This window comes from Argiope bruennichi, chromosome 9 (assembly GCF_947563725.1).
Source record: "Argiope bruennichi chromosome 9, qqArgBrue1.1, whole genome shotgun sequence".
NCBI classification, from domain to species: domain Eukaryota; kingdom Metazoa; phylum Arthropoda; class Arachnida; order Araneae; family Araneidae; genus Argiope; species Argiope bruennichi.
In genome coordinates, this window is record NC_079159.1 from 35,126,437 (window position 1) to 35,146,017 (window position 19,581).

At 30.9% G+C, this 19,581-nt stretch overlaps 1 protein-coding gene across 3 annotated transcripts in view; it reads left to right on the top strand.

Moving 5' to 3' along the window:
* Positions 1-16,624, top strand: part of LOC129984119 (urease subunit alpha-like) — a 78,511-nt gene extending 61,887 nt beyond the window's left edge. For all 3 annotated transcript variants that reach the window (XM_056093901.1, XM_056093902.1, XM_056093903.1), the window contains exons 19-23: positions 1,290-1,478; positions 5,565-5,664; positions 7,165-7,271; positions 7,366-7,489; positions 16,475-16,624. In XM_056093901.1, coding sequence (XP_055949876.1) covers positions 1,290-1,478; positions 5,565-5,664; positions 7,165-7,271; positions 7,366-7,489; positions 16,475-16,596 — 642 coding nt within the window. In that variant the 3' untranslated portion in view covers positions 16,597-16,624. The remainder of the gene's footprint in view (positions 1-1,289; positions 1,479-5,564; positions 5,665-7,164; positions 7,272-7,365; positions 7,490-16,474) is intronic.
* Positions 16,625-19,581: the final 2,957 nt, after the last annotated feature.

Below are 19,581 nucleotides of genomic sequence, written 5' to 3' on the forward strand. Positions count from 1 at the left end.
TTTACCACATGTCAAGGATTTATCGCCAAAAAATAAACTTGCCAAGGGTGGTACGATAGATTCAGTAAAAATGCTAAAATCACTCCAAAAAGTATTTTGTAATTACTGCAATTCAATGTCATTCCAGGCGCTCTCTGGTATAACAAGTTTATTAGAAAGTACGTGAGAAAGTTTTGTGTAGGCCACTCCGGCTGGCCTTTTGAAAGGCAAGGAATGTTTTTTCATTAGTTATATATAATATAGATTTATTTTAGTTAATCTAACTAATATTAATGCTCACTTTTTAAACTATACTTTTTAGATGAGGTAAATGTAAGATGATTAAAATAACACTTCTTAAAATATCATGTCTAACTAATATATAAACTATTTAAATGAAATGACATATAACCAACATCCTCAGAGAATTAATTGATATCCAAAGGCGATTAGTAGCGAAATAACAGATTGAAAATATTAATTCATAATTATTTTATGGTATAATCTTTTCTGTATTTCATGTTCTCATACAGTAAACCCCCGGGGGGCACCTCGAAATGAGGATGAGATGCTTCTGGCATTGTGGTTGGATCTCGTCACCCTGGAGAGTACACTAATAGGTGGGAGATCTGACTCCTCTCATCGATGACGGGACGTTCTTCCTTCGGGGAGGGTTGTACCATGGCCGGTGATGGCCCTTAGGACTCAACCAAAGTTCCCTCCAATGTTGCTGTTGCGGTGGTCCGGTCATTCAGTTTTTATGGTTTAAGTTCCGTGTGCCTTCGTGGCGGGTCGGAGAGTCAGATAGCTGACTGACTGTCCTCATACAGTGCTTCAATTACATCTAAACACTAACGATCTCACTTCAAAAAATATATATGAATTTTAAATTATAATAAAAAAGATTCCTTTTGCTAATGTATTTCTTTATATTTCAGCTATAAGTGTTATTAGAGTGTTAGCATAAGTGTTATTATAGTGAAAGAGAAAGCAATTTATATAAATTTTGGATTTTTTTCATAAATAAAAATAGTTCTTTAACAATAACTATCTTATTAGCACGAGATATTGTACTATTTCTCCAAGTTGTTCAGTATGCTGAATAATAGCTAATGTTATGACGATATCCAAACAATGTTGTTGTACATTTTGTACTAAGATAAAGAATTCTGAAAGCTACACAGCATGTACAAAAACAAAATATTTCTGATATTTTGGATGAATAGATCAGGCAGCCACTGTTCCTTTCTATACCAAATTCTTCGATTAATATATTAACTTATTTATGGTAAAATAAATTAAATTTCCAGGCAATGGGTAGAGTCTCAGAAGTAATTTGCCGTACTTGGCAAACGGCGGATCACATGAAAATAGCCAGAGGGTATCTTCCAGAAGACTCTAGCAACAACGACAACTTTCGCGTGAAGCGATATATCGCCAAATACACTATCAATCCTGCCATAGCCCAAGGTATATCGCACGTGGTTGGATCCATAGAAGTAAGATATTTGCTAATTTTTCATTTCCGGTTTATTAATTTTTCTCGTAATGGTCAAGAGTAGGGATTGCAATACCGGACCAAAATTTCAATACCGGTATTCGGTATTTTTTAGATCTTAATACCGGGATACCGGTTTTAATACCGGTATTAGAAATTTTCGAAAAAGAAAGAAAACACAGGTGTTTCTTTGTTTTATTTGCTGGTTTTGTTAGAGAGGGTAAATATCACAAAAAATAATTTGTAACAAAAATTATAACAGTATATAATCACAAAAAAGTAAAAGAACATCTTGTTTATTTAAATCACAAAAAATGTGTAAATATCACTATTCAGTCTGGGGTACTATTGCAACTTTTTGAAATGTGATCTTAAAAAACATAATGCATCCATTGTACTGTCATTAAGCCGGAAAAGTAATTTTGTGTAAAAATTACCAGCAAAACGCTCTTTCGGCATCTACGCTAGTTGGTGGTACAGTTAGCAATGCGCGATATACTTTTTCCCAGTATTTACTTCTAAATTCCTCCTCTTCAAATAAATCGATTTCTCGTCGGATGGTTTTGGATATAGCTGATTTCTGTATTGTATTTTGGTTAGTTGAAATTTTTTTTTATCGATAATTCTAATTTTTGTTCAAGAGACAATTCCTTTTCACTATCGACATTAGTGTCATCATAATCTTCGATCACTGAACCGAATTCTTCTGAATGTGGATAGGTTTGTGGGTAAAAGATTTTAAGAAAATTTACTCTAAACTTAATCAGATTTGAACTGGTTCTTTTCTTTTCTTTTTTTTCATTTTCATTTTTAAAATCATTATAATTAGGTAAATACCATAAGACATTTTCTATTTTGGTATGCCTTTCTTCTGTGCGATTTTTCAATGTAATATATAATTCTTCAGTGTTCTTTCAGTGACTGCAACATGAAATTTATTGTTGCATTAGCTGGTAATAAATTAGAATCTCTCCGACATAATGCCTCAATAGTCAGTTTTATTGGAAGTAGAGCTGATATAGTTCTGCATATTAATTCGAATTCACTATCTGAAAAACTAATTTACAGGTTTAAGTCGATTAATGTTTTTTGGATTGGATTTCTCAGTTTCAAAAATCGTTCCATCTTTAGGAGTAAACGGTTCCAACGTGTTTTAGAATCTAATATTAACATATATACTGTTTTATTTCCAGTTAGTATATATTTTAGTAATATATCCTTTTTTATAGGGGAACATTTAAATACCTTAACAATTTTTCGAACTTTATAAATTATAGGAAGCAATTCTTGATAGGTTAATATTTCATCCTCATTAGCAATATCTTCTTCAACAATTAAATTGTCATTATCTTCATTATCAATATCACTCTCACTCTTATTCTCTTCAAAGTTGGAATCCGAAGTTTCTATATTCACAGTATTTGGATTCTTCTGTTCTTTATATTTTTTGTATAATACATCTATTACTTCTAATTGAATTCCATGTGCATAGCACAACTGCTGATTTGCACCAATCAACTTTCCAACATTTTTCATAATTGTTGATCCATCAGTTGTTATGGATACAATATTTTCTTTCAGCGATAATCCATGTTTCGCTTATTTAGATTTAAGCAATTAATTAAGCCATTAATTAGCTAATTGATTTCGCCCGTTAGGGAGACATAAAAACAAAAACGTATACTATTTTGCTATGTTCGCGATATCTGAACATATAGTGGAGACAATTTTAAAAATTTCTAGCAAATATCGAAAAACTGGTATTTAAACTTGTGAATACCGGTATTACAAAATTTTAGAAATGGCTCAAAATACCGGTATTGCAATCCCTAGTCAAGAGTAATTGATTCGATAGCTATTTTAGTTCCGATTCTTAAATCGGGTATATCAGCCGGTAGAGAGAGACATATACCGGACTTTTTATCCCCCCATTCCTCCCCCAAAAAATCAACAAATGTTTTAAGTCTATATATTTCATCCATTTTTCAAACACATTTATCCTTGTATATCGTACTTTTACAACTATTACAAACATGACCACTGTTTTAAACTTACAAAATCTCTTACAATTTTATTATCACGTAAGCGATCATAATCGAACTTTATATTGAATATAATTTGAACTGCCAATGCAGATTTATTCTATACAAGTCGCAAAATTCAGAATTGGACCAAATGTAATCCTACAACATATTTTATGAAAGTAGAGGTAACAGCAAGTTCCTACCTGAAACTAACTTTCTTGTATTTTCATTTTAGCATTGAATTATTAAAGCATGTTAGAGTTGCTTATGGCATTCAGTAACATTTGGTATAAAAGAATGTAATGAATAATAATAAATGAGATCCAAAATAATTCTTAGTTCGAATTTCTTAGAATTTAGGTGTTTAAATAATCAACCATAGTGATTAGTAACATAGATATTAAGTTTGTTACAAAATAGCCATCATTGGTTCATACATCAAACATTTCTGTATGAGGTTTGACTATTCTCAGGATGTGGTCTACATGATTATTTTATTATTGTGATTAGAATATGGGCGTTTAAATAACTAATTACTATAAATAGTAACACTGATACTAAGCTTGATACAAAATAGCTGTCATTGGTCCATACATCAAATATTTCTGTATGAGGTATGACTATTCTCGGGATGAGGCCAGTGCGATCGCATCACCATTTTCATTAGAAAGTGGGCGCTTAATTACTAATTACTGCGAATAGTAACACCGATACTAAGCTTGATACAAAATAGCTATCATTGGTCCATACATCAAATATTTCGGTATGAGGTATGACTATTCTCGGGATGAGGCCAGTGCGATCGCATCGCCATTTTCATTAGAAAGTGGGCGCTTAATTACTAATTACTGCGAATAGTAACACCGATACTAAGCTTGATACAAAATAGCTATCATTGGTCCATACATCAAATATTTCGGTATGAGGTATGACTATTCTCGGGATGAGGCCAGTGCGATCGCATCGCCATTTTCATTAGAAAGTGGGCGCTTAATTACTAATTACTGCGAATAGTAACACCGATACTAAGCTTGATACAAAATAGCTGTCATTGGTCCATACATCAAATATTTCTGTATGAGGTATGACTATTCTCGGGATGAGGCCAGTGCGATCGCATCACCATTTTCATTAGAAAGTGGGCGCTTAATTACTAATTACTGCGAATAGTAACACCGATACTAAGCTTGATACAAAATAGCTATCATTGGTCCATACATCAAATATTTCTGTATGAGGTATGACTATTCTCGGGATGAGGCCAGTGCGATCGCATCACCATTTTCATTAGAAAGTGGGCGCTTAATTACTAATTACTGCGAATAGTAACACCGATACTAAGCTTGATACAAAATAGCTATCATTGGTCCATACATCAAATATTTCGGTATGAGGTATGACTATTCTCTTCATTGCGCAGTGCGATCGTATCATAATTTTCATTAGAATGGGAGCGTTTAATTTCTAATTACTGTGAATGGTAACTGATGCTTAACTACAGTTACAAAATAGCTATCATTGTTTCATACATCAAATATTTCTGAATGAGGTATGACTATTCTTAGGATGGGGTCAAAATGATCGCATTACCACTGCTATACGCTCAGGTAACTTAACTGGTAATTTCTCAAGAATTTACTTTCGGTGACTTCTCACAGAAGGCATGTCAGATGTAAAAGGAACTACATCAATATTTTTCAATGGTAGAAAAATGTTGTAAGTTTATTTTATTCTCGTTATAATACAATTAGTATAAGGCATTAAGTCCAGTTTCATTAATTAATAGGGCTATTTCCTTTATAAAAAGTACCATACCATATATTGATTAGATGCAAAGAGCCTTTAAATTTATTTCCTGTTTATTTTACCTTTGTGACATATTACTCTTTATGTCAGGCGTACAAGATTTAAACTGTCATATTCACTTTGAAACATCAGTATTTTAGATTTCATTAGTGTTTTAAATTTCTGCAATGCATTTTATACACTGCATTATATTTAAAAAAATACTGAAACTGAATAAATGTATAATAGAATATTTTTTCTTAAAATTTTAAATTTAGGTAGGAAAAATGGCAGATCTTGTTTTGTGGAATCCTGCATTTTTTGGTTCTAAGCCAGATCTAATTATCAAAGGAGGTGATATAGCATGGTCTGAAATGGGTTCGTAGCAATCTATTTAATTTTTAATTTACCATGAAATTTTTAAGTTATGTACTTTCTGAATAAATGAGCACGTATGTAATGGCATTTTATATCTCTAATTAGTTATTATAATCAACAAAATTTGATTTTAATAGCCCTACTTATTAATGCAACGGATTGCTTATATCACACTAAATAATTTACTGTTTTAAAAACAATAAAACAAAAGTAATATGCAAATATATCGGTATAACTCATACTTGAATTTTCGAAATTAGGAAATATATTTGCATTGTTGTATATATGAACAGTTTCTGATATAATTTTTGGCGCGTTTCCAATAATTATATTTACATATTGTTACAAAATTTTTCTTCTACTACAAATATCGCAAATAAATCGTAATAACGCAGCACATTTAATTGCTATAGTTCAGCAGCTTTCTTGCTGTCTAATCCTCCAAGACCTCTCTACGTGTCGACTCCTCTCTCACACACCACTTCTGACGATACACACGACTTCTCTGACGATCCACACGACGACTTCCCCTTCAGATTCAGATTGCCTGTCTTTTATATCTCCGGGAGGTGGGGCTAGAATCTTCAGACCAATCAGGGTGTAGCTGGCTGTACCTCGTGTCTTAGTGGATGGATCGTGAAAGTTCTCGAACTTTCTGGTATTATCCATTTAGTCGCCAAACTCGCCAAATTTATCGCCAAGCCGCCAAATGCTCGCCAAGTCTGTCGCCAAGCTCTAAGTTCATTGATCTCAGCACGTACAGGACCGATCGTACAACGGTCTTTCTTACGATGACTTTATTCGTGCCGGGTAGAGGTTTGTAACAATATTATTAACCCACTGAGTGATTTATTAATTGCTACAGTAATTATTTTCATTATTCATAGAAATTGAATGGTTTTAATTGTAAATAGCAATATAGAAATGCACATACATTTATAAGATTTTATAATGCACTTTAAGAAGGCAAAGATATGTATTTAAAATGCTGGAATGCTATTTTGCGATGTTGCCTTGGCATAAAATGATAGCGGTTGATTAGCTGAAATCGAGTCTCTATTTCATGCATTTGGCCTTCATTAATCAGCGGAACTTACATGAAATGGCTATTGGAAGAGTTAAGAATCGTCTTAGTTAGAGATATTCAAAGATTCATAACTTGGTCAGTTTAGTAATAAAGGAGTTGCACTATTAATGTTTAAGGAAAAAAACACTAAATAGGGCTATTAAGAATGGGGAACTGCTTTCAAATTTCGTATTTTTTTCAGTCTAGCATATACTGACCGAAACCACATAAAATAAGATTATTTTTCATTTGAAGAATTTTACCAACTGAAAGTTCATATCTATCTAAATTATTAGAAATCAGGTACTTGATAACAATGAGAGGGGATTTGATATTTAGTACTTGCATCATGTATTTATTGATCTTAAAACTATTCAAATACGACACCGCATCATATTTTTATACATTTCATTCATTTTTTGTGTGATTTACAGGTATGCCTAATGCTTCAATTCCCACTGTACAACCAGTTAAATACAGAAAAATGTACGGAGCATATGGAAGTAGCCCAAAGAAAAATTCCTGTATATTTGTTTCAGAGGTAACATTCACTTTCGTTTGTACTTTCCCACACTGATTATTTAAAATTGTAAGCAAAAAAGTGTGAGGAAATTAAAATAATTTTATATTTTCAGGTATCATTAAGTAAAAACGTAGTGCAAGGCTACAATATTGGAAAAGAAACAATAGCTGTACGCCGTTGTAGAGAAATAAGTAAACGTGATATGGTACTGAACGATACTCTACCGAAGCTGAGAGGTATATACTTTCTTTATTTTTTTGTGAATACTCTAAATCAGGTACCTTTCTACATTAAGCTAAATGCTAATTCAAATTTTCATTAAATTTTAAAAGTATGTCAGAGGATACAGAGGAATAATTGTTTCATATGAACATGAGAGAGCGAAAAGAATATGCGATGTGATATTACTAATAGAGTCATTAACCCCTTAACAAAGAAATTTTTTAAACTTTTGGCCGGATAAGTTATAAATATTGTTACGAACCTGCGATGCGGCTTCCCAGCATAGTGGGTTCCATAGGAGGTCCCAGAGCTTGGCGACAAACTTGGCGACCATTTGGCGACTTGGAGATGAATTTGGCGACTTTGGCACCAAAATGGATTATACCCAAAACATCGAGAATTTTCCCGACCGTCCAGTAGGAACGGAGACACGCTTCGAACGTTCCTGATTGGTTGAGAGGCGTCTAGCCACGCCTTCTGAGACCTAGAAAAGGAAGCAGCCGCAGCTGCCGGGCAGTCGTGAACGGGACGGTGAATTGAGAAGAAGTCGGATGCGGCAGAGCAGACCAGACCAGAGTAGAGTGAACCAGAGTCGTCGTCGTGAATTGGGTTGTGAACCAGTGGAGTCGGAGAGTAGTCGAAATCGACAGAAAGAACTGGCCTTCCAGAGATTAGCGGAGCAGCGAAGGAGTCAAGTGAGTGCTGAATTAAGTTGTGCGCTACGGTCTGCATTAGAGTCTGTTGTGTGCTGTTTTCCGCACGTCTCAGCTGAAGATAATCGTCTTCTGTGCTGTATATAGTAGTCTTTGTGCTGTCCTGTTTGTCTTCGTGTAAATAAACGTCGTTGTTTCATTTTCTACTGCCGCCTGCTGATTGAGCGTTCTCCACACCATATAACTCCCACTATCCAAACGAACCCCGGAAATTTCGTAACAATATGAACAAAAAAGTGCATAATAACTATGTAACAGTATAATTATATTAAATTAAATTTTGTTTTGAAAATATTTGATATTTTTGAAAAAAGGTATCGTAACAAAATGCTCAATTAAGTCATTTCAATAAAAAAGAAACAAAAGAATGAATAAATATGTAATAGATCATAACTATGTTCTCTTAATTACATATTTATGTACGTCATTTCATTATTATATAAAAACTGAAAAAATATAATACTTTAAATACAATAATTAAATACAGCAAGTCAATAGTAACAAAAAAAAAGCGCTGAATTTTATGAAAATATTTGAAATTATTTCAGATCCGTAATCATATTAGATATGAAATTATAATAGTCATAGTTTTTATAATATGTAAGTTTGAAAACATTTCACATTTACAGTTATTATAACCGTAAATAAATATAATAAGCCATAAAACACCAGGGGGATGCGATTGCAACTAAATATAATTTGTTTTCCTCTATATTATGCTCAAGTATTCTTAATTTTTTCAGAAAACTTTAATTAAACAACTATTGATTTCTATGTTAATTATAAAATCGGAATAGTCATATTCAAAGCAGAAAAAATAAAATGTATAGTATCTTTAAAAAACAAATTCCCCTTGGAATTTTAATGGCAAAACATAACTGTAAATCAGAAGAAATTATGATAACTATAATGAAATTCAAAATACTTTAGTCTCTCTGAATATTACGTGCCTTTTTAAATCAAGACGATTAGATTATTATTTTAAAATAATCGCTTACTTCTCTTTGCATTAAATTTCCATATTTTTTATAAAAGTTATTTATGAAAGGGATTACTATGCATCAATTAATTCCCATGTTAATTAATTAAAAGAATTTAAAAATGAAAATGTAATTCTTAATGAATTTGAATTTCTGCAAGGGAAATTTAAAAGTAAAAAGGATTACAAATGAGTAGGTACTTCACTAACGATGAGTAATCGACAATCGATTAATCGTTAATTTTTAGAATAAAAGTTAATTTTTTGGATTTATTTATTAGTAGAAGGCATTTTATTGAGCGGAAAAAGTAGTCATTAATTTCGATGCGGAAAAAGTAAATTGCTCTCCGGACACGCAAGAAGATAATGATTATTTTATGTGAAAAGAAAATCTTCCTATCGATTTCTAATTGAATATTTGGAAATTATTTAAAAATACTGGAGAAGAATGTTATCAAAGAAGAAGATTTGATGTATAATGACGCGAGGAGTTATGGCAAGAGAAACATCAGATAATAAGAAAATAATTACTTCTTTCTGCATAATTGTTTTTGCTTAGTGTGAAGGGCAAACGTTCCTAAGAGGAATAAAATATAAGAAGTTATGGAGTTAGATCATTTCTGATGTAAAATGACGAAATGAAGAAATATTATTTTTTATTTGGAAAGTATTCGAATTATTTATGGGTATAAAATTTGAATATTAACATTAATAAATTCGTTTAGGACTAAATATTTTGTTTTCGGAAATTTTACTGAAGACAATTCTGCTCTAAAGAATCGCCTTCTTTAACCAGTTAACATTTTCAGAAGAGATCGAAACTGTTATCTAAGTTATCATATATATTATATAAATACTAGCCGCCTTTGGCGACCAGCCGGTTCGCCAATCTTAATGTTCGTTAAAATTTTAATAATTAAATATTTTATGCAATTCCTACTTTAATAGCTTCTTCATCAAAATATTTTAAAATTTCAAATTTTGATAGTCATATAATTCACTCATAATATTATAAACGCCTTCAGTCATAACGTAATATGTATCTCTAATTTTCTGTTAGTTTCCGTAGAATTTATACCATAAAATAAAGTGGAAACGATTAATCTGCAATTAATATAATAATATTTTTTACTGAAACAAAGTATTTTTTTTTTGTAATATGATTACTGAAAACAGTCACTGAGCTTTTAAAACTTTATTTCCACTAAAGAATATATTTCCTAATTTATGTAATATTTCAAGAATTTGTCAACAAAATATTCTCAGATTCATCATGACCAGAACGATTCATTAACAATGTTTAATTTTAAATGCATCAAACACTAAGACAATAAAACGAATCGTTTAAAATAATCGGTTGAAAACAGGTTAAAAAAACTACTTAAAAAACGATGTACTTAAAACTATAAGCGTATACAAAAAAATATATAACTAACATAAATACAATTTAATTACAAAAACATGCAATTAACCTGAAAATAATTTAAATCATCCGTTGAGAATGGTTGTCATGTCAACAATCAGAACACAATGCGCATGCGTGAATTTTCAACGCCAGTTACGGTAACGCAAATGCGTGAATTTTTCTACGCCAGTTGGGGTAACGCTATGCAGATTAGAAATTTTTAATTTCCTTTATTCTGTTTTATTTTAATTCAAAAGTACTTAAGAATGAATCTGAAAGATCGATTAATTAACAATGTTTAATTTTAAATGCATCAAACATTAAGAAAATAAACGGAATCGTTTGAAATAATCAGCCGAAAAATCTTAAGCCTAGCCTAATGACTGTTGAAAAAAAAAAAAAAAAAAAACTGAAGCCGTACTCATTTGGCGGTGGGGAAAATGAAAATATTTTTTTTGGCGGGAAAGTTAGTTTTTAATTAATAATTAAAATTCTAATTAAAAATTCAAAAAAAGGGCTATCCTATCTTTTAAGTTAGATCAAACTGCACACGGTGTGCAAATTTGATTGAAATCGGTTAAGTAGTTTAGGAGTCCATCGCGGACAAACAACGTGACACGTAATTTATATATATTAAGATAATACATAATTAATTGTAAATATAATAATAAAACAATTATTATATAAATATAATAATTGTTATTGAATAAGTCGTCATAATGCAAAATGTTGTACTTTTTCCATGCCGAGTATACTCGCCAAAACGATTAACAAGTTAAATAAAGTTGAAACATCACCAAGGGCATTTGCTACACTGCATTCTTATTCTATTTTGCCCCCTTATTTCACAGCGTTTCTATAAATAGATGTTTTGCCTTCGGTTTTGATTATACTGCACATGTGAAATCCATTTTGCAGTGTTTTTCGATATAACACTGAATTAATGAAAAATTATAAATTAGCCGCCATTAGTGAACATCTATTCTCCAGGAATATTGTTTGCGTTCATTTTCAATTAAAAGTCTTATGCATAACTATGTTCATTATTCCCGTTAGAAAAATATTTTAAGCATCTAGCTTTGACAGGCATTAAAACCCTTTATTTACTGACGGAACTTAAATATTTAAATCTGGATTATATCTTCGTAATATGACTTTTTTTCTGATGGTATTCATAGGAACACGGAGAATGTAATCCAGATGGCAAATAGTTAATATAAGCTAAAAGTAGAAACTAAAAATATTTAATTATTAATTAAATTAAGATATTTTGATTAATTTTTCTTGGATTCCCTGTGATTATTTTGCAAGGAAACTTAGGTAGTGCAAAAATAAAGTTGAGAAATTGATGGCAAAATATTTAGGAATATAAAGGTTTAAAGTAGTCTTATTTTAATAGCCTTACACCTATTCTGTCCATTATATGCAAGAATCCTTTTAATAGAGTCAAAATCCATGATTTCGTACTAATATTATAAACGTAACCGCCAAGTTCATTCGTCTTCATGCCTCTGAGGGCCGGTAACTTTACTTTTCTATTCTTCAAGTAACCGGGAGAATCCTTCTTTCTTAGATTTTAATAATGAAAGAAAAATACAAAATCAAATATTTGATTATACTATAAAAATTAGACAAAAAAAGTCAGGAAAAATTTGTACAGTTATTAAATTAATATTGTTACGAACCTGTGAGGCGGCATCCCAGCATAGCTGGTTCCATAGGAGGTCCCAGAGCTTGGCGACCATTTGGCGACTTGGAGACGAATTTGGCGACTTTGGCGCCAAAATAGATTATACCCGAAACATCGAGAATTTTTCCGATTCGTCCAGTAGGAACGGAGATACGCCTCGGACGTTCCTGATTGGTTGAGAGGCGTCTAGCCCCGCCTCCTGATACCTATAAAAGGAAGCACCCGCAGCTGCCGGGCAGTGGTGATTCGAGTGGTGAACCAGCGGTGAATTGAGAAGAAATCGGAAGCGGCAGAGCAGAGTAGTGTGGACTGACGGTGAATTGAGTCTCGAACCAGTGGAGTCGAAGAGTAGTCGGAAGCGATGGAGAAGAGTTCGTCTTCCAGGGACTAGCGGAGCATCAACGGAGTAGAGCTGCTGTGTATACAGTTGTATGCTGCACGTCTCGGCTGAAGATAATCGTCTTCTGTGCTGTATATAGCTGTCGCTTTTGTGCTGTCTTGTGTGTCTTCGTGTAAATAAACGTCGTTGTTTCATTTTCTACTGTCGCCTGCTGATTGAGTGTTCTCCACACCATATAACTCCCACTATCCAAACGAACCCCCGCAAATTTTGTAACAATATCATTAAAAAGACAATTTCTTTGAAGTTATGAAACGATATAAAATTCATTTTTGTGAAATTATATTTTCGGAAGTTATGACGAGGTAAACGCAAATTTTTACTTTATTTATTTATTATTAAAATAAAACAAAAAGCTTCTAGTTTTACATTTTCAGCTGCTAAAGTGTACGTGTACCTTGTTTGCAAGCTCTAATTGAGGCTGCATGACTTGTAAAATGCCAGTATATACACACTTTCTCCTTTACCATTACTTTCTGAAGATAAACCTAATAATTAATTTTCGTATCGTTATAGGTTAATAACCTAATTAATTAATAATCATTATTATCCTTATAATTATGTTTGCATTGTTTTCTATAGGGAAAAAAGGTTCAAGGGACGTAAATAATTATTTTTATGTCGTTTGAAACAGTAAAATTATTGATGAAAGTAATTACGATTTCTAAACTTTTACAAATTTTATCTTTCTTTCTATTTATATTTAATAAAATATATGTTTGAATGTCACTATTTTAATCGACTTCAGATCATTTTTTATAGTCTTCTCAAGCAAGATCCACTAACAAATGCGTGCGTTTAATCCAAGTTTGGTATAAAAGTCAGATATTGAAAGATTCTTAATATTATCAGTTTTTGTCACATAACAGAACTTTTTCTTTAAAATGACAGTATGTCGGGAATATTTTATATTAATAGAAACGGAGGCTATAAAAATTAGACTTGTGATTTTTTTTTCAACAGCGCAGTTAGCCACTCAAGCAACTTAAAATATAACCCTTTATACTATTTAAAGCATTTTTTTTTTTAAATTAGAAAGATAGGACTGTGTGTAAGAGTTGAAAAATAAGTTATTGGAAGTGAACTGATTATATTTGTAAATCAGTGGATATGTTTTTCATTTGATTTTCTCATACATCATTTCTTTATCTATACAATATACGAGGGTGGGATGAAAAGTTTTCGACCTGACCTAGAGGTGGTGCTCCCACAATTGGCTAAAGCACTTCAAAGTGCCATCATTATTTAATACTTCTTACATATTTTAAAAGATTTGTGTTTGGTTGTTTTTGTATTGTTCTGTTTTAGAATTGCCTTTTGTTTCTATAGCCTAGCATTGAAAAACAGAAGTGCGAGCTGTGATAATATATATATATATATATATATATATATATATATATATATAAAGCTCATCTCCAACGGATATTAAAACTGAGCTAGATTCTACGCTAGGAGAATCTGTTCCTTCATTTACAATTATTAAAACATGGGTTGTAGACTTTAAACGTAGTCATACAAGCACTCTGGAGGCGGAGCGTTCTGGAAGACCAAAATCAGCCACTACAGATGAAATCATTAGAAAAGTTAACGAAAATATTACGAATGATCGCCAAATGAAATTGACAGAGGTTTACGAGTCCGTTGGTATATCTAAAAAACGAACATATCATATTTTAATCTATATTTTGGATACGAGAAAGTTATCAGCAAGATGGGTATCGCATTGCTGACCATGGATCAAAAACTGTAGCGCATGACGATACAGGAGCAGCAAAGTTCAAACATAAATGATTTTTGAGGCGTTCCTTTACTGTGGATGAGACATAGATCCATCACTATACTCCAGAGACCAAAAAGCAATTCAAACAGTGGACAGCGAAGGACGAATCTGCATCAAAATAAACAAAAAGTGCGCTATCAGCTGGAAAGGTTATGGCAACAGTTTTTTTGGGACATTAGGAGAATTTTATTATTGGATTATTCAGAAAAAGGCAGGTCCATCAATGGTGAATATTATGTTAACCTTTTGGATAAATTGCATTCCAAAATCAAAAAAAAAAAAAAATACTAGGTTTGGCCAAGTCTTGTTTTACTAGGACATTGCTGTGGTCCCCCAGGCTGTCATTGTGATGGCAAAACTTCATGAACTGAAGTTTGAAATTCTTACTCATATGCCCTGTTCTCCTTCTTTGGCCCCCTCGGACTACAACTTCTTCCCCAAAATGAAAAAAAATTCTTGCTGGAAGGAGATTCTGTTCTAATATCGAAGTCATCTCAGCGACGAATAAGGCCTTTGAAAGAAAGCTCTTACAGAGAGAGGATCCAAACCTTGCCACACCGCTGGTGCAAATGTATGTCTTTGAAAGGGTACTACATTGAAAATTAAAGCAATAATTAAACATATTTTTATTTTCCTTGTTAAGGGGAAACTTTTTTACCCACCCTCATTGTAACTTCACGTTTAGTTTCTTATACATTTAAAAGGATCTTGTATGCATTTTAAACATTCTATTCTATTCAAACGCTTATACTGATCTTAAATTGTGGTGGGAAAATCATGCATCATGTTTATTTTACACAAATACATTTTTTTTTAGTTGCAGCACAAATGGACTCGCTCACTCATCACATTGATGGATTTGGTTAATATTTGACAAAATCTATATTTCTGGATATAAACTGATAAATAGAATGTCATTAATATATTCTGTTATGTTACCATCTTCTCTTCTATAAGAATGATGTGATAAATTAGAACTGATGACATTTTAAAAAGCGGAGAAGGAAATCAATCAATCTAAAAAGTGGCAACGATTTTGCTTTATTTCTTCGAAATAGATACGAGAAGCTTATTTTTTTAAAGCGTTTCAGGTTATTTTATTAATTTTATATTAATAATGCATTTAATTTAAATATATTATGTTTTGAAACAATGTTTATTAATTTTATATTAATAATGCATTTAATTTAAATATAATATGTTTTGAAACAATGTAAAAGCTGACATTGATCAAAAATTTATAATTTGATCACATTAAGCACTTGCAACCTAGTTGGAAAACCACATCAAACAAACCACAAAGTTTGTCAAAGGGAGGCCAATCAAACGTACATTAGCCCTCTCAGTATTTACCTGGCCGTGAAAATTTTATAATAATGGGTCTTTTGGGGCTGACTTCTTTTTTAAACTAGGAATTCGAGATGCAAAGCAAGGGTAATCTAAATTAATCTCGCACTCCTCGTTTTAAACAGAAACAGGCCCCGAAACCGGCTTTCAGTTTATGATTATCATTGTCGGATTCGGCCGGGTTGGTAATAAAAGAGTTAGACCTTCATAAATTTTGACATTCGACAGTAGATGGATCTAAAGAAATCAAAGCTATGATCTTGGAAATGGGACATTACCACTAGTGTTTTGGAATTGGAAAAACTAATTGTTTCGAGTGTTTACTTGAAAAAAATGTAAAGGATGAAAAAGATTTGGTAATTTCAAACAATTTTTCAATTAATTTAGTTTTTAATAAAAAAATTCAAAATTATATTGGCTATAATAAATATTGTGGCTGTAATATGATATGACATTTTATTACAAAGAGTTAAGAAAAAATAATGAAAAATCTTTGTAATTAATATATTAGTTGTATAAATATTAGGTAAATTCAAGCAATTTTTCTATTAATTAAATTTTGTATGAAAAAATTTAAAACTATATTTATTGATTTTCTTTTCAATCAGTTATGATTTTAAAGAGTTTTAGAATAGAAATGAGGCTTAATGAATGGAGTAAAAATGCTTCTATTTTCTTTTTACAGTTGATCCAGAAACATACAAAGTATACACAGCTGAAAATTTGAATGGAGAAGAAATTTGGATTCATATGACTTGCGAACCAGCTAAAAGTTTGCCATTAGCTCAAAAATACTTCTTATTTTGACCAAAAGAAAGTTTAATAAATAAATGAACTTAGCATATTTAATTTCTCTCTATACCTATTTCACAATACTACAGTGATAAAGGGTGTTTCAAAATTAACGCAATTTGCGCCATTCGTGCAGTAAAGTGTTGACAATCCTATTAAAAAACTATTTGACAGCTGATAGTTTAAAATTAGTAAAAATGGAGCGTTTCGCAATAGAACAATATTTTAAACGCAAGGTATGTATTAAATAAAAATCAGTTTTTTTCTTTAAATTTTTTTATTTTTATTGAATCGTAAGGTATACAGGATAGAGTTATGTATGGAATAACACATAGAGCAAATGGCCTCCACTGTTTCACTGAAACATACCATTCTTTTGACAAAATTTTCCATAAACATTGTGCATAAATAAGGCTGCATTTCGTTGATGCAGCGATGCATTTCCTCCTTCAATGTACGCATGCATGTGGGCTTGTTGGCATAGACTTTGATTTCAAATATCACCATAAAAAGAAATACAATGGTGTTAAATCACACGATCTAGGGGGCCAATCCTCAAATTTTCGAATTGTGGCCGCCAGACTTTAGGTATATTTTTTAAGTATTTTAAGTATTAGTATTATTTTTGAAATATTATTTAACAATGAAAACACGTTGTTCTATCGTGTAACGTTCCATTTTTACTAATCCTAAGCTATCAGCTGTTAAAATTGTTTAAAAAAATAAAAAATAAGGTTGCCTACACTTTACTTCACGAATAGTGGCAAATTCAAATCTCACGTTAATATTGGGACACCCTTCATTAACACAAGTATGAAAAGGCTTGATAAATGGTGAGTAAAGGCAATAAATAACGAAACAATGTATTCACAATGATTAGAAATAGAGAAATAAGGCTAAGAATCTCTTAAATTTTTAATGCATCTGTACTAATCAGTAAAATAAATTAATTATTCTGATACAGTACCAGTAAATAAGTGACCAAAGAAACAAGTCATGTTTTATGCAAATCATTAGATGAATCCATTAAATATTAATTTTTAAAACTAAATCTTGTTAATCCGAATTTTTAGAAAATCGAAACTTTATTTTGACCCGCCAACTTTGATGATCTGAAATTCTACAGCATTCAATAACAAAAATAAATTGAAATTCCTGAATAAGTTTTTCAGCTAGAGATCAACACAGGAGCAAATCTAATGAAAAATGCTAATGTCTTATTAATATAGTTCTCGAAACAGACATAATGATATTCCATTATTAAATGATCCCTCGAATTGATGAATTATCTAATTATAACCCGCTATCCATAAATACATTAAAAGCTCCGCCGTAAATTTAATTGCCCTTAGAAACATTGACTTCATATAATTACCATTTATAACTAAAGGAGATGGAACACTTGAGATCAGAGGAGAGAGGTTCTATAAATTATGTTTCCGGATATGAAGGAGAAGGCTGTTTCCAGATTTATACACAATACATCTGTTGCAAGTATAACACATGAGACATATATAACCTTAAGTGAATGATAATATATTACATATACATAAGTATATATATTTCAGATAATATATTTCAAATATATATTTGATATTAAATTGTGTATATCAAATATATAATTATTTTCATGAAGAATATGACATATAATATTTTTAGTGTTTTTGCAGCCGGCAAAATTAATAAAAATATAAAAATTCGTTTCAATAATTAAATATTTTTTCTATAATTTTGATAAAATCTTCTTTAGTTTGTTATTAGTAAATGGGAAATGTTCAGAAGTTTAGATTTTAAAAATGTTTTTGCTGTTCTGGAATTTGAAGTTTAAATTCTTTGAAATTTTCTTTAATAATTACCTGTTTTTTTTAAATCTTTCTTTTCATTTAATTTTTAATATATGCTGAAATTTTTTTCGAAACATTTTTAAAAATAAATTTGATGCAATTAAATATAATAAATTTAGTGGAATTAGGTATCCGATTTTGGATTCTAAACTTATTTCAGAAAAAAAAATGTTCATTCAAAAAATGAATTTTTTTCTTTTTGGAAAATGTACTATATTTTTAATTTCAGTGATTTTAAAATTTTTCTAATCAATAGTTTATAAAAAAAATCGATGTCTAATTCAATTAATTTTAAATGTTTGAGTTTACAAAATAAAATGTACTTGAGTTTTTGCATTTTATAGAATACATGATTTTAGAAAAAGCATTCAAACACAGAAAAATTTTACAGTTAAATTAACTTCTATTAAAACAATCATTTTTGTCAACGAGAAATAAACACTTTTAAGCGAGAAAGTAATCATTTAATAAAATTTTGTTTCCATAGTTTATAATTATTCTAGTTTAACTTATAAATAATTGGAAAAAATGGTTAAAAAATTAGGGAGGATTTTTGGTCATGTGATATCAATCCGAGAGAAAAACAAGTTCCCACATGACTCATATTTCGTAATCTCCAACATTTAGAAAAGCGATGTTTTTTGATAGTCTCAAAATAAATTGAGTTCTATTTTTTTTTTTTTTTTTTTTTTTTTTTTTTTTTTCGTGGCCAGAATTTTTTTCCCATGAAACATCAGTTTGAAATATTCACGTGACTACCAAATTACGCATGCATTGATATTTAGAAAACGATTATTATTATTATTTTTTTTTTCATCTCAAAATCTCAATTCAATTATCTCAAGGCTAGAATTTTTTTTAGAAAATAAGGTTTAAACTGGTTTAGAATATGACTATTGTATTGCGCAATATATATATATATATATATATATATATATATATATATATATATATACATTTAAAAACTGTCGATACCTTCCTCGCTGTTTCTCGTTCATTCCCATTTTCTTCTCTGAGTGATAACTTCATACGACCTTGCCCTTTATTTGCCAGACAAGAGAATCGGATTCATGGTGTAAATTCACGCCAAGCTGTAACTTTATGTTGGCGATAAGTCTCCGACAACTTTCTTTATCGTTTTCTAATAACCATAACA